The 16,554-nt window shown below is 38.4% G+C and overlaps 1 protein-coding gene across 1 annotated transcript in view; it reads right to left on the bottom strand.

Moving 5' to 3' along the window:
* IGSF9 (immunoglobulin superfamily member 9) overlaps window positions 1–16,554 on the bottom strand; it is a 1,174,198-nt gene that overhangs the window by 341,839 nt on the left and 815,805 nt on the right. Inside the window, exon 5 of the mRNA XM_044059432.1 lies at window positions 13,376–13,527. Coding sequence (XP_043915367.1) covers window positions 13,376–13,527 — 152 coding nt within the window. The remainder of the gene's footprint in view (window positions 1–13,375; window positions 13,528–16,554) is intronic.

Raw genomic sequence — 16,554 nt, 5'->3', positions numbered from 1 at the left:
TGAATGGATTGCTGCAATTATTTAGAAAGAAAACATTTTTGAGCTACTGTGCTCAGAAGACTTTTTTTTTCTTACTTTGTTTATTTAATTTTAGTGTATGTTCATTTTTTTGTTTTCCTTATGCATGCAAGAGAACATCTTTTTCTATTTAAAGTTGTGGGTGGGGGCACCGAATTGATGAGCTTCACCAGGCACCACAAAACACAGCTGTAGCTCTGCTTTTTCTCTTCAGTTGCTCAATGAGGCATGTATGTGCTGACTTCCTGGATCATATGGATCTTCAGCAGGAGTGAGTATTGGCTTACTAAATTCACTGAAGGGATCTGCTGTAGCAGAACCAGCAGATTACTGTTTTTCTCTGTTCTAAGATACTTCTCAGGATCTAAAAAAAAACAGTGCTACCTTCAGCAAAGTGCAAAGTTGCAGGTTTTGATAGTATGCTTGCTTAGTGGTTAAAGTTACTGTCTCCCAACTGCAGGGTTGACATTCAGTCATGATTTCGAAATACTGTCTGTGCAAAGCCTGTTAGCTCTGCCCCCCCCCCCCATTTTTTTTCTTTTTTCTGCACACATTTTTCTCTAACCTCCTGAAACCATGCTGGTTAACTTGTTATTGCAGACTGCGAGAATATAATATATTAATGCTTGCCAGGAAGGATTGTTTTACTACTTATCCAGAAAACATGACTCTCAGTCTCGGTTTCTGGCAAGTAATGTTTTCCTTTGGCAGAAAACCTAATCTACATATTTATTTTATGTAGTAAAAAGCTTGCCAAGTTACACGTAACTGCAATTTGTAGACAACCTGTGTTGTTTTGATAGCATTCAACAATTTTGTGAGTGGCCACAAATGCCACTGGAAGGCAAGGGCTTATAGTCAATTAGCTAATAAATGTAAATTCTAACAGCAGAAGTTACAAAGAGTGGCTCAGATGAAGAATAAGAGTGTAATTAAATATACTGCAGCAGAAATAGAATTAAATTAATTATCTGCATTGAAATCACTAGTGGAACTGTCTGTAAAATATGTAACTGTAGGAGACAGTTCTTCAACACTGCCATCCATGTCTGTCTGAAAGCAGATACATTTTACTCTAAATATATAAACTATATACACATTATATTGTCCTTTTTAAAGGAAAAAAATGTTCCATCCTTCATAAAGAATGAAATTTAGGCTGACTTCTAATGTTTAGTACTGGCTTCACAAAAATAAACTCACAGTCAATAACAGAAAAAGATCCTTTAACAATTTTCAGAATACATCAGAAATTAAAGTTAATTCACAATTTACCATTAAAGCTCCTTGGGTTCCCCATTACCCCATGTCACTGAACAAATGAGGTTTGGAACAGACCATTTTGTCCTGGGACATCTTCAAGTGGCGTTTAATACATAGATTAGCAGGAATTAGGAGAATAAGGGGAGGATAGGGTTAAATGAGAGGGAGGGATATTTAGGAGGAAATGAGGTAGGGGTAGGGAGGGGTTTTGAGGGTTTTGTCAAGTGTACCTGAGGTAGGAGTCAGATTTTTGGTGTGAAATTGCTACTGCAAGTTTACTTCCTGATGACCGGTAGGTTTTGTGGTGGTAGACCTTGTTTAATCCTAGTATGCTAGTATATGTAGGAAAAGGTACTGCTAAACAATTTTTTTTTTAGACACGGTGTACTTAAGGTGTAGTTTAAGGCTGTGCTTGACTGTGGGGTTGTTAAATTTACATTTGGCCAGTAATAGTTAGATTTGCATGCAGTCGGTAATACTGTCATTTTATAATGGTCGTTCATTAATGGTTGCTTAAGGGATGCTTTTGGTTGTTGAAGTCCCCCCCACCATGGTCAGTGGGGGTACTGGCTAGTCATTGGTGGGAATTTTGTGGGTTGCAGAATTTTGCCGGATTTTGTTGGGGCCCTTGCCATGCTGGATCGAGCATGACACTGCGGTGGAATTATTGGATTGCTGTGGGTGATATTGCGAATGGAGCAAATGTCTGCTTGCTCAGAGCTTTTACATGTGTGTGTGCACGAGTTGACGAAGCACAGCATAGAATTTAGACAGCATACTTTTTGCAGTGCAGATTTCATAAAGGTACGGAGTTTGCTTTATACACATTTAGTCCCAACTTTCATACAACTGTGGTTCTGGCAAAGTAAGGGTAAATAATTAAACAGTGAAGTATGGAATAACGACAGACATTTATAGTTTCAGACTTCAGACATGGTGGGAAGTTATGATAAGGTGAACCGCATTCTAACAACTTTGTAAGACACAGCCTTGATCTGACAAAAAGAAAAAAAATTAGTTCTGTCATGCTTAACTAGTACATTTTGGAGACAAGTTGGCAAAGTACACTTTACCTAAACATTTTCTGTTTCTTACCTCCATGCATATATTTGAAGATTATTTGGTTAGGGATGTCCCTTAATTAAACCTGTTTGTACTTTTTCTGTAAATCTTTTGAAGTAGTTGAAATATACATTTAGTGACCTCATGTCACCTATAAGAAGGTGGATGTTACTTTCCTTGAAAAGGAAGGGTCAGGTTATCTCACTTCCTTTCAAAATGGCAGCTAGATGATGGGACAGTGCATCAGAACTATGAGGTGAGTGTAAAACGCTCAGCATATACTTCTCAGAATTTTCAGGAGGGTTGTATTTCATCTCAGAGTTTGATCCATTTTTCATAAACTGGTGGAATTCTGGCAGGTAGGGGCTCATCATTATTGGCAGCAGTTTCAAATCACACCAGGTTCACCCTGTTTTAATAGCAATTGATTTGCTGCAAAGCCTGGTTTGGTGAGAACAATCTAAAAAAAAAAAAACAAAAAAAAAAAAAGAAAACTGTCCCTAGTTCAAGTTGGGGATTTTCACATGACGGGCAGATGTCAATTTAGTCCGTTCATCATAGGACTTGCGGTTGCAGTGATGGTGATAGTGTTGGCAGTAGGGTGCTGGGGTGATTGCTTTTGGTTGGAGGGGTTACATCACGGAGTGTGGTGGTGGCCTCAGCAGGGTTTTGTGGAGGTAGTGGGTCTTTTTTGTTCTTTCCCGGTGTCAGCGGATTGTGGGCTTTACTGAACATCCGAAGGTGGGCTAGGGCCTAGTGCAGCAGGAGTACCTGTTGTGGGCTGCGAGCTGTAGTGAATGGCAGTTGCATACTGCACAGGCACAGTGGGAGATGTGCTTGACCATACAACCTTCTGCTCAAATTTTCATTCCTTTCTCAGCATGTCTTTGTGTGTTTAATACCAGGATTGGAATAGGGCCCATCTCCAAGTCAAATGTTGATTAAAGTTCAGGAAATTAGTATTATTTCATTCTTTATAGTTAGTGAGATGTGCTCTTCGCAGCACCCACAATATGCGCAGTACTGAATCCTTCTGCAATTGGGGGAGGGCATCTCTGGTTTAAGTTTGCTGAAGTGACTGCTATACAATCTCTATCTAGCGAACCAGTAATAGTGTCTTGCTTTTAATAACATGGTTGGTTCACAATGTTGTATTATAGTCTGATAGTTGACTGATACAATTGCTTATTATATATTGTTTTAGTCTGATGTTTTGATAGAATTTTAAGTAGATCACTGTTTAGTGCAGTTCAAATCTTATGGCTGGTCCTCATCCAACCAGAGTCATGGTTAACAACTTCCATTGTTTTCGCAGGCTTTTAGTTGATGCTGCCTACTGCACATGCGGGTTGTGACATCGGTGTTTTGAGAGAGGGCAGGGTTAATAAAAGAGGAAAAAAAAAAACTAAAGTGTCAGCTTTTCTGTGCAGGAGGTGGATTTACTTGGTGGGTGGATGCTTGCCTTACGATACAGGGTGTGGACTTGATGTACCGTTGTTTTTTGCATCAGTGGCACTAACAGTCATGGGGGGGGTTGACACTCTTTCATCCTTGTGTTGGCCCTGTTATGTTTTTAAGGAGAGGGTGTGTCTGTAGCTGAAGGGGTGGACTATGGCTCTTAAGAGCTCATTTGTTGATTAAATTGTGGAGCAGTACATCTTATGTGGTTAATAAGTTTGTTTTGAAAGTATTATGAAAACAGCCCTTGTACTATCCACATCCATTGCCAAGGTATTTTAAAATTAAGTTGAACACGTTTTATAGCTAGGAAGTCATTTATTTTATCTGTTGCACGTGGTAAAACCAATTTCTTTATTCCTTAATTTACTCAGTTGCCACAATGGTACTATCTTAGCAGGAGATTTAAGGATCGTGTTAAAAAGACAGGAAGTGGTGCTTGATGCTTCGCTAGTTTGGTGAGGGCTAGTAATCAGAATGTGTTTTATTTCTTACTGCATGGTTCTAGTAAGTATAAGGATTTGCATAGGGTGGGATACATAGGCAGTATTTTGGTCTGTTTTTTACTACTGTGGCTGGTGATGTATAGAGCTCTCAACCTTACATCTTCAAAATGAGGAACACTAGGCCTCATAATGTGGAGCAAATGGGCAAAATGTGGGGCACATACTAATGGCTTACTAACAACTTTAACAAGGAAGGTCATAGGATGGGTAAAATATACTGGTTGTAAGTATAAAATAGAAAAAAAAGATCTTTTAATGAATTAATGTGATTCCTGTCTATTTATCATGGATGTCAATTAAAAATTTCTAACACTGAATTTATGACAGACCCTTTCCATGTGGAACTTTGAGGATCGTGAACTTTTAAGACCCCAAATGAGGTACATTCCTCATAATGAGGTACACTTGAGAGATATGGTGGTGTATCCTAGGCTGTGGGATCTGCTGTGCTCATACTTTTGGGTCTGTAGGGGCAATATTGCCCCCCCTTGGTGGGTGGTTTGTGACCACATTTATTGTTCTGAGATTGTGGGGGAGATCTAACATGTTGTGTTTGCAAGCAGTTTTATGGCATGTGTGGCACAACTGGGTTTGAAGCCAGGTATTGGCAGGACAAGAAAAAGGAGAGTGTACGTTGGGTCCTTGCTCTGTGGTCATAGATGGGTGTCCTTTGCTGATGGGAGCAGGTATTCAGGTTGGTAGTGGGGTGAGTTGGGGACACAGCATGTAGTTCAGCTACTGATTTCCTCTTGAAGGGGATCACGGGTGGTGAGTCATACCTTTTCACCTGCACATATTTTGCAGAATGCCCAGATTTGTGGCATAGTTTTGGTCCATCTTTCATAAAGGGTGGTGCCCCAGCAAATCATGGGTGATTTACATCAGAGATGACATTTGGGGTTCTCATATCTGGCAGGACATAGGGTAGTTGGTAAAAAGGGGGTCATGGTGAGAAGGTGTTTGCTACCTACACACGAGTGGTGGACCTGTAGTTAATTATTGTTTCTGTTCTTGTAAAGGCAAGGTGATCTGTTTTCTTTTGCAGATTGCAGAGGTGTGGAATTGAGTGGGCTAAAGTCGGCGACCTGAAGAAAGAGGATTTAGAGTAATGGAGCCTACTTCAATGGATGTCCTAGTCACATGGGTGGTGCACAAGAAGGTCACAGATGGTCGAGCAGCGGTCAGTGCCCTGATGAAATGGCTTTGAAAGTTAATGGATTTCTTGCATGGATTTTGACTGTTGGAAGTGGTACACAATGGGGTTCAAAAGGGAAGTATGTTTGGGGCAAGGTGATGCAGGGAGTTGTTTATAGGGAGTTTGGGGTTTACAGGCAAGGCAGAATCACAACAGTCATAGGAGCATAGGAAGCTATAAGGTTAATGGTTTAGGGTCTTGTAGGTAGTCAAGATCAATTCTTATTTCTACATACTGCTCCTATTGTCCTTCGTGGGATGGGGTAGAATCCTAGGGTGAGTTTAGTCACCCATCCAGTTGTTTGGTAGTGGGATAAGGAGGTCTTTGTTGTTATTATTGTAGACACAAGGCAGTGTTTTGTTTCAAACGTGGATTTCGGGGAGTTAGGCGTTTCTGAAGTTGCATGTCAGCTCGTTTAAGGTGGTTACTTTGGTAGGGGTTAATAAGTTGGTGTAGTTCACCATGGGGTTACCTTTTAGTTATTTCACAGGAATGTCCTTTGGGGGTAGATGGATAGTGTTAGTTATGGGGTTTGGCATTTTGTTGACACATTCGGTAGTTTTAACTTTCCCTGCCCTAATTATTGGCTAAAAGCTTTGTTGAGAAACCTCATGAGATGGTTAAAGGTATAGTTTTATTTATAGAACAGGCCTTTTGATGTAATAAACTTGTTTCATTTTGCATGGCTGTCAGTCGTATCATGAATATGGGTGGTAGGAAGAAACTTTATGGGGCATTTTGCTAACACATCTTAAGTCATGGGGGTTTAGCAGTCAGTAATGCATGCATTTCGTACAGTTGCTAAATGAGCTGTGCTCTTAGTGGTGCACAACGTCATTAAGAAACTGACTTTGCAGGTTTTCTTTTACAGATCACACTGAGGACACAGATGGGGACTTGCTGAGCTGGCATTCTGATGGAATGTGGACTTGACAGGTGAGGGAGGATGCTGAGGAACGTATCGGCTGATGGAGCATTAGGAAATGAGGTTATGGATTTCCAGCAGTGCAGCTGTGTATGGTGTTTGGTTTGTTCATTGTTGTGTTTCTGTTTCTCACAGCCATAAGGTAATGTCTGTCGTGGGGATTGTTTTGTTATATTATCTTGTGCGGGAAGCATCATGGTGAATTTCACACGGTCTTGTTTATAGTTAGGGTTTTCCTTTGAATGGATTAGATGGGCAGATTAACCTAGTAGCATACCAAGTTATGGTTACTGCTGAAGTAGATACTAGGTGAGCTGAGGCATGTCAGATGATGGTTAGGATTACATGACTGTGGCAGGATTAAGGGGATTGTTATAGGAGAGTTTTTGGTAAAGGGGTGTTATTCTTGGTCGGAATTAATGGGTTACACTGAAAAAGTTGGATCAGAACGATGAGCTAGGTGGTGCATTGTGTATAAGAGGATTTTGTTTCGAGTTACTGCAGTTTTACGGGAGGTAGGGTTGGATTATTTTACCACATTTTGAATGGTGAGGGTTAGTTACTGACCTGGTGTGTCTGTTGCCACTGGGCATTTCAAGTTGGTGTACATTGTGTTTGGTTAGTTTTGTTGGCTTGTTTTACAGTTTGTGGTACATTAGGGGTCGTACTGGTAAAAGTCTTGTATGGTGGTGCAAGCATTTTTGTCTACATGAGTACTGGTGTGTTGGCAAGATTATTATTATTTGCAGTTTGTTTTCCAGGATAGTCCATTGGGCTACAAACAGCCCATTTCCAATGGAGTCCTAGGGAGAAAAGCTTTGGAGAAATACAAATACGTAGTACAGAAAAAGAATAAATCCATAATATATACTTCAACTGAATGTTAAATGCATATTTTGGATAGTACAAATCCATATCACACAATTCAAATAAATGTTACATAAAACAGAAATAAAGAAAAGAGATTTTCATTAGCAAAATTACATCAGGTTAATTCAGTAAGTAGTAATGTGTTTTTTTTTTTTTTTTTTTTTTTAGGCAATTACAATAAGGTAATTTAGTTGTTGGTCGAATACATCCCAAGGATGTAGAACTTTAGGAGGTAGTGACAGGTAACAAGTCTGAAAAGTTAGGAAGAAAGTGTGGTCAGAATTAGGTTGGATGAGAGCAAGAGCATTTCCATTGCGAAGGTAAGGTAAGGTGTGAGTGCAGTGAGGTTTTAAACAAAGAGAGACTGATGTGTGTTGGCAAGATTATTATTATTTGCAGTTTGTTTTCCAGGATAGTCCATTGGGCTACAAACAGCCCATTTCCAATGGAGTCCTAGGGAGAAAAGCTTTGGAGAAATACAAATACGTAGTACAGAAAAAGAATAAATCCATAATATATACTTCAACTGAATGTTAAATACATATTTTGGATAGTACAAATCCATATCACACAATTCAAATAAATGTTACATAAAACAGAAATAAAGAAAAGAGATTTTCATTAGCAAAATTACATCAGGTTAATTCAGTAAGTAGTAATGTGGGGTTTTTTTTGTTTTTTTTTTAGGCAATTACAATAAGGTAATTTAGTTCAAAAATGCATGAAACACGCTGATTCCTAATGGCCCTAAGGATGTAGAACTTTAGGAGGTAGTGACAGGTAACAAATAAGTCTGAAAAGTTAGGAAGAAAGTGTGGTCAGAATTAGGTTGGATGAGAGCAAGAGCATTTCCATTGCGAAGGTAAGGTAAGGTGTGAGTGCAGTGAGGTTTTAAACAAAGAGAGACTGCTGGTGGTGCAGATGGGAGAATGGAGAGAGTTCCAGAGGTGTGCAAGAGAGAAGGACATTAAGTGATTCCCAGCAGGACGTGTCGGTTTATGCAATTTAATTAGGTTTTGGGAATTGGATCTTAGGAGTCTATCTAGCTTATGCATTTCAAAGGTATTTGCTAGGGAGGGGCACAGAGATGGGTTATGAATGAGTTTGTGTGCTTGGATGAGCTGGGTATATGTGAGGAAGTTTGGTAATTCTAGCCAATTTAGTTGGTGAAGGGAATTACAGTGGTGGGAAGAGGCTCTATGACCTGCTGTAAATTTGGATATTTTGTTATAACAAGATAAGAGTTTTGTTTTGAGGGAAGATTGCAGGCTGGTTAGGATAGCCGCAGTATATAAAAAGTATGGGATGAGGTATGTGTTAGCTAATGTAATCCTGGTGGTGGTGGTGATAAAGCGACTGTGGCAGTAAAGCATGCCTAATTTTTTATGTTTTTTTTTTATATTTGCTTGTAGATGCTTGTCAAATTTTAGTTGATTGTCAATGATAATTCTTAGTAATTTTGTGTCAGAGAGTAGTTCTAGGGGGTTATTATTTTTGCTGGTAATTATGAAGGATTGTTTGTCTAGGGAAGAAGTTATGGATGCATTGAATAACATAAGTTTTGTTTTGGTTGCATTAAGGGCTAGATAGTTGTCTAGCATCGGCTGTTCGGTGGAAGAGAAGGCGGCTTGTGTTAGATTATCATGAGTTGTGATGGAAGGGAAGGAACAGATTATAGTAGATTCATTGGCATATTGGATGAGACTGGAGTTTGGAATGGCTTGGAAGAAATCACTTATGAATATGTTGAATAACAGGGGGCCTAGAATGGAACCTTGGGGGACACCTGTGGATGTATTAAGGAAGGGAGAGGTAGCTTTTTTCCATTTAACTGCTTGTTGCTTGTTTGTGAGATAGCTTGAGAACCACTGGATAGAGGAAGGGGATAGGTTAAGTTTAAAGAGTTTGGTAAGAAGGAGGTTGTGGGAAATAGTGTCAAATGCCTTTGAGAGGTCAAGGAAAAGTATTAAAGGGGATTTGAATGTGATTTTATGTGGTTAATTCATTAGTAATGTGTTTGAAATGTGGAGTGAGGGTATCCTATTACCTTTGCATGGTTTCGAGTGGCAATGGGCTTAGTGTTTGCTTGTTTTAGGGTATGGATTCTGAGAATAATTATTTTTTTTTTTTTTTTGTATGGTAATTTAGTAACAGTAGTATGGATATTTTAGACTTTGAGTTTGTGGTTATTTTAGTCCTGGAAAGGGATCAATGGTTAGTTTAACTGTTTAGGTAACTGAATAGTTTTGTTGGTGATGGGGATTGAGGGGTGATGGCATGTAGACAGTTGAGTTAGGCAAGATTAGGTACGCCAAATGATGTTTGGCTTTATGCCTTTAATGAGGTTTAGGTTGTGGGAAATTTGGGCAGTGAGAGGGGGAACAGCCTGGTCAGGCTGGTGGGTGGAGAAGAGGGGCAGGCTTTCCCTCTTCTTTTCCCCCTCTGGTGTTGGATGTGCAGTTCAATAAGTTGGGAAGGAAAGTGAGCGGTTGCGCTGTTGGATAAGTTAATAAGCAAGCAGAGCTACTTATTTGGATGGTGGTGTAATTCAATAAGTTGAAGGTGAGCAGGGTAATGCTGTCTTGTTAGTGCAAAAATAAGTGAGCAAGTGAGGTACGCTGCTTATCAAGGGTGAGTGGTTACGGTGCCCTTATGGTTATTTTATGTCTTCCTTCATGGATGTTATTATCACCTCTGTCATGGTTTTGGTTGAAATTTATAATTATTGGTTAACAATCATGTTTATGGAAGTTTAATAAAGGTCATCAAATGTCATTCAGTGTTGTGTGTTTACTGAAGTGGGCCAGGACTGAGGTTTGGAACATACCATTTTGCCCTGGGACATCTTCAAGTGGGGGTTATATACATAGATTAGCAGGAATTAGGAGAATAAGGGGAGGATAGGGTTAAATGGGATAGAGGGTTGTTTTGGAGGAAACGGGGTAGGGAGGGGCTTAGAAGGTTTGTCAAGTGTAACTGAGGTAGGAGTCACATTTGTGGCATGAACTTGCTACCCTCCCGCCCTCCCACTTTTTATTAGTGGGATTGTGTGGGGAAGAAGAGGGGCAGGCTTGCCCTCTTCTGTTCCCCCTCTGGTGTTGGATGTGCAATTCAATAGGTTAGGAAGAAAAGTGAGTGGGTGGTTGCTTTGTTGGATAAGTTAATAAGCAGGCAGAGATGCTTATTTGGATGGTGGTGTAATTTAATAAATTGAAGGTGAGCGGGTTAATGCTGCCTTGTTAGTGCAAAGATAAGTGAGCACGTGGGGGACGATGCTTATCAAGGGTGAGTGGTTACGCTGCCCTTATGGTTATTTTATATTTTCCTAAATGGATGTTATTATCACCTGTATCATGGTTTTGGCTGAAAGTTATAATTATTGGTTAACAATCATGTTTATGGAAGCTTAATAAAGGTCGTCAAATGTAATTCGGTGTTGTTTACTGAAGTGGACCAGGACAAAAATATTTAGGCCTCCTATTTGACCAGCATCTCTCCTTTCACAAACATTTCGATACCCAGATTCATAATGTTTTACTCAACTAAGGATTAACTACCAGATCTCTTATATTACTGTCGATGCTCAATGAGCCATAAGTATTCTTCTGTCTAGTCTTGAATATGAACTAACCATTACTGCCTTGGGTTCATCACAAACTGCTGCATAGATTCAAATAGCTGAAAATTAAATTATCAGATTCTTTCACCTCCCCAGTAAATATGACCACCATTATATGACACTTGGTAAAGGAAAATGGTGACCAGTAAATGGCAGGGCCTCTCTTCTCCTTTTTGCTCTGATCTATTCTCCTCTACAAACTGCTTAAAGAAATTACTGCCCTCCCATGATCAACAGATTCTACCAACTCCCTTAGGAATTCCAACTCATTTCTTATTTCCAGGTCTTTTACCTTCATCACTTGTGCAAGGTCTTTCTCTAAACTTTCTCTGGTTTCTGAAACAGTTTTCCTGAACTGTCAAGCAAGCCAAACATTTTTTTTCAAGACAACTCTACTCTAACTTGCTAGAGGAAAATAAATATATGTGCTTTAGAGATTCTGGTTAATATTTTTTGCCCCCCCCCCCCTTCTTCCTAAACCCTGATTATTATACATTTAATGTTCTTTCTTTCATGTGTACCCTTTTCCTCTTCTGACATTTAAACTTCTCTCCATCTCTATTCTGGGAATGGAATATGCTAAGGAGAAAGGAGTCAAATGTCTATTTCTTTATGTAACTATGCTCTTTTTAATTAAGTTTATACCTATTATTTAGCTTTATTCTTTGCACTATCGCTTCTGTTATGACTATTTCTTCCCTTTTACTACATTATACTCTGTACAGCAAAACACTCCACTTCTGTATACTCTGTTATGCTATGCAAATCACCGTGTCTACTAATAAGTTATATTTCTTAAAATAAATGAACTACAGTTGAATTATTTTTTTCTTTTTTTTTTCAGTTCTCTGTTAGTGACTTTAGAGGCAACTACTGTGTAATGTATTACATATTCTTTACTAAAACAGTATACTTTATGCCATATGTATTGTTTAATCTGCTTGTATCTTAGTGTACAACATTTTGTTCTTTTGTGTATATATTGTCATTGTCAACTTGACCCAGGTCATGGTTGAAAAAAGATCTTTGGATTAGTTCCCATACCTGGATAACAAATATCAGATAAATAAATAAATAAAATAAATAAACCATGTATGTGCATATGTACTGTACCTTGAAGTTAGAAGAATGCTTTATGTGAAGTTAGCACAATGCAAAAGGAATAAGTTCACAGAACAATACACTGAATAAGATATGTGTTTTTTGAGTGTGCAGTTGTGTATGTGCATTGAGACTGGTAGCAAAAGCCCAGCTTTAACATTACAACTGTGATATCACACAACATCAGTGAGATAAGATATTTAATTTTCTTTTAAAACCATTTGTAATCTCGGATTTACAATATTTAAGTAACAGATATAGAAGCCCACCTCGATATACTACCCCATAGCATCTATTGCAAATCTTTTATTTGTGGCTTTTACCATATATGACATTTTGTTACTCATTGGCTATGACCATCATTACAAACTTGTATCTCCCTAATGTTCCAGTTCACATATCTAGGGTGACATACTTTATGACTGCAGCTGCCTTCTGTAACTTTTTGTATGCTATTTCTACACAGATATTGCAACATTTTCACAAAGAAAGACTTGGCTCTACCAACAGTACTTTGCTGGTAGGATGGACTTTTTTAAATCCCTGTAATAAAATACATGTTTTAACTACAAACAACTGAAAAACAACTAAGCAGTACCATACTAATTAAAGAAGCAAGATAACAGGAAAGATAAGTGTTTACTTTATAAAATGGATTAAAACGGAAAAGATGAACCTTAGAGGTAAATTCATTAATATGCCAAGCAGGTGTGTCTGATGAAGTAGGTGTAAATTAGGCAGTCAGCTGAAAATAAACCTGCACATATCTGCTCAATCTATGTCAGTTATTACACATCCCAATTGGAATAACTATGTCTATTCTTAAAATGTAGAATTTGATTGCTTTTTTGTTGCCTTTCTTATTTAAAATGTCTTTGAAATAATATATTCCTCACAGCACTTGCTGCACACTATACCAGACATTTACTTAAAAAAAGTATGCATGTGAGTGTATATCTATATCTGTCTAGTGTGTGTGTGTGTGTGTGTGTGTGTGTGTGTGTGTGTGTGTTTGTGTATCATCTGTACATTATATCCACGATTATTCCTGATGAATATGAGAGTTAATCTTCAGATCTCTAATGTGTTTCATAAGATTACAACATCCACACTTCAAGAAAAACATACTCAGCTATCACAGGAGATCTGGGCCATTCACCAAAAAAGTAAAAGTTTGGCATTCTCTTAGCAAAAGCTTGCTGAAGTGTTGACCAAGATTCCTCAAGAAATGTGACAAGTATGAAGAAGCAACAGTGCAAGGTGACCCTGTTTGGCAGTTGAAGAAGTGTAAAAAAAGTCTGCATCAGGTAAAAAAAAAAAAAAAAAAAAACGTATAATTTCATGTAAAATAAACTCACCTGGAGGGTATCTCCATCCACGAGAACAACATTATTTTTCCTCCAGCTAATTTGAGGCTGAGGGTTCCCATATGCAGAGCAGCTCAATAACAGTTGGTCTCCCTCTAGTGCTTCTACAAATGGGGGAGGGGTTCTGCGAAAAGTAGGAGGGGCTAAAATAAAAAAGGAAAAGTACTGTTATATGAAGGCCTTCAAAAGAAAAGTAAGAATATAATGAAAACATGTATGTTAATACTGCCATACTATAACTATTATGTAAAAATATATTTCAATAAATCAGTTTTCAACAGTTTAAGAGACTACTGCTATACTTTATATAAACAAAATATTTAAATGAGCTTTCACCTGAACATTTTCTTATATCTCTACTAGGCTTCCTGCAGCTATCCTGTTCTAAAACCATGTTCAATATGGATACAGTAAGATGGTCCATTTTCTGCTTTCAGAAGGTGGCCAGCTGTGCTTGTTTCATATTATTCCTCTATATTGAAGCTATGTGCATAACCACATTCAGCCAGCCACTAGTGTTAGGCTGCCTGCATTTTTGCCTCCACACCTACCAAATATGCCCTAATAGGTCTTCATCCCATTTGCTAAACCATTTAGTCCTTGGAAACATGACAGCAAACTGCAGGACAACATCATCCAGGCAACCATGAAGGTGCTAAACCATTTAGTCCTTGGAAACATGACAGCAAACTGCAGGACATCATCATCCAGGCAACCATGAAGGTTTATTCCCCCACACCAGGCCTTACATTTTGTTAACCACAAGTCAAAGGGGCAATAGTTATTTCTCCCCCAGACCAGGCCACCTGCATCTAAGGGTGGATCTTAAATGTCAATTAGCTGTTGAACTACCTGACCAGCCCCTTCTGCCCAGGTGTCATATCATCCCTGACATGGTGGTGCACAAGGAACTTTATATAGTTCCAACTCTACTTCCCCAGCAGTGTGAGCAAGCACTGATCCCGCAATGCATTCCTACTAGCATGCAAATTTCCACACGTGCCCTAATGCCTGCCACTGCACTGAGGGTGCTCATCATCAACCCATCAACTTATAACAATTGTAACTCTGGAACTATCATCCATAGAGACAGCAACTGTACTCAAGGGTTTACCAAATAATCTAAACACATTCTTATCTTCAAAACATCCTCATAAAAAGAAAGAGCAATGAAATATGTAAGTTCTTAAAGACACCCATGATTTTCCTTACATACTTTTGCAGTGTAAGTTACCTTTTGTTTTTATGACCATGAACAGTTGGGTAACCTCCTCACAGAGTCCCAGTATGTCCTGGACAACTGCAGTTTCCTCACAAATTCCCAGCATTATCTGGGCATTCAGTGACTCCACCCTGTGTCCCAGCATTCTCTGGACCAGAGTATTCAATGACTCCACACTGAGTCTAAGTATGATTTTTTTTATTTATTTTTATTTTATTTATTTATTTATTTATTTATTTTATGGCCCTGAATATGGAATGCATCTTGTGTTGATAAAAAATTCCAGACCAGTTTTGCAGAAGAATAGGCAATAGTGAAAAATAACAACACTTTTCTCTGATATGTGCATTTGACAATGACAATCATACCTTTCTCAACCAAAAATTTAAGGACTGAAATTAATGGCACTGAAGAGCTAATGTAACTTGCCAGCTATTTATGGGTGAGAAGCCATGAGTTCCCAGAGGTGAGAGTGTTAAAGGAAGTCACATTAATTCCAAAGATAGCCATATAGGGCTACTAACTTTTTGTACCTATTCTAATTCAGTGTGTTAGTAATCACAAGTGGACTTCACATTACTGATAGTGTATTGCTGGTTTCATCCACTAATACCATGTATTACAAATCACTCTGCAACTCATCCATAAACAGTGAAAAACATGTTTACTGAAAGGCTAGTTAATATGCAAAAGAATCAAAACCAAAGTGATACTATTTGTTTATTAAAAAGTGAAGGACTGACTTGACAAACTACTGATGCAATATAACTTGGTTAAGGGTGTAATCAAGGTTTCCTACTAAGAAATATATGAAAAACAGCTAGATCAAATCTTAGCTTCATTAAGACAAAACTTTATATACTGGACAACAAAGATGATAGACCTTGGATATAAAGTAGTTTAACCAGTTAAAAACTAAAACATCTCTATCATCCTTCCATCAGAATTAATGCAGTTTAATGCATTAATTTCCTCTCTGTGGGAGCATGATTTGGAAAGTGATCTCCACGTTCCTCAGACTTACCAAAGTGTCCAGGAGGACCAAACAGCTGCTTAGAATATCAATGTTCTATCTCTCACTATGCATAGGCCACTCTATAACCCCAGAAATACAATACGAGATGAAAAATGATTGTCTTTTCCAAAAAGATCCCTGCAGACTACCGCATGAACCACTCAGAGAATTAATAGTAGCGCTTTTAGTGGTTCCAGTGTTAAAGCATTCAGTGCTACTGCTCCTAAATGGACAAATTCATTGCCAATGGACACAAAGTTTCACAATATATTATATACTCAAAACTAGGACAGAAGACCAAATGATTTAGAGAATGAATCTCACTTGTGTTGGCATCAACTAAAACATTCACCCATAGTTATGAGCTCTCTGTTAAACTAATCAGTTTGATTTTATCTTCTGAAGAATTTCTACTTTCAAAACAGACCATGAGAGATTTCATTAACACACAGAGTAAATTTCTTCAGTTTAGAATAAATAATTCCTGGGAGCTGTCCCGAAATGTTTTGCTCATAAGCTGGGAACATTAGTCAATCTGTGTGAAGACAGGCACTATAATATGCTTTGAATTCAAGAATGCAGCTTCAGGACAAGTTTCAGGTTGTCAGAGGCACTGGCCAAAGAGAGGAAGATCTGACTTTTTTATTTGTATGGCTACTTCTGCTCCTTTGGGATTGAAGACAGGAATGTTGCACTTATTTTTCACAGAGATCAGGGTCTTTTCTAGACATCCAGTTGAACTACTGGTAATAAAGTTATGGTTCATGATGACACTGGAATTAGTCGAGGAGCATTCATAGATGGTAGTACACCATACATCGAGGTTACTAATCACCAATTATTAAAAGCATAACATTCTATGTTCGTGAGCTGAGTGAGTAGGAATTATTCACATATGGTTTAAGTATATATTTCTGGCCACTACTCTAATTT

This window comes from Protopterus annectens, chromosome 17.part0 (assembly GCF_019279795.1).
Source record: "Protopterus annectens isolate FY-2018-M chromosome 17.part0, PAN1.0, whole genome shotgun sequence".
Classification (NCBI taxonomy): domain Eukaryota; kingdom Metazoa; phylum Chordata; order Ceratodontiformes; family Protopteridae; genus Protopterus; species Protopterus annectens.
The sequence above is the reverse complement of the archived record's forward strand: the minus strand, read 5'-3'. Positions and strand labels throughout refer to the sequence as shown.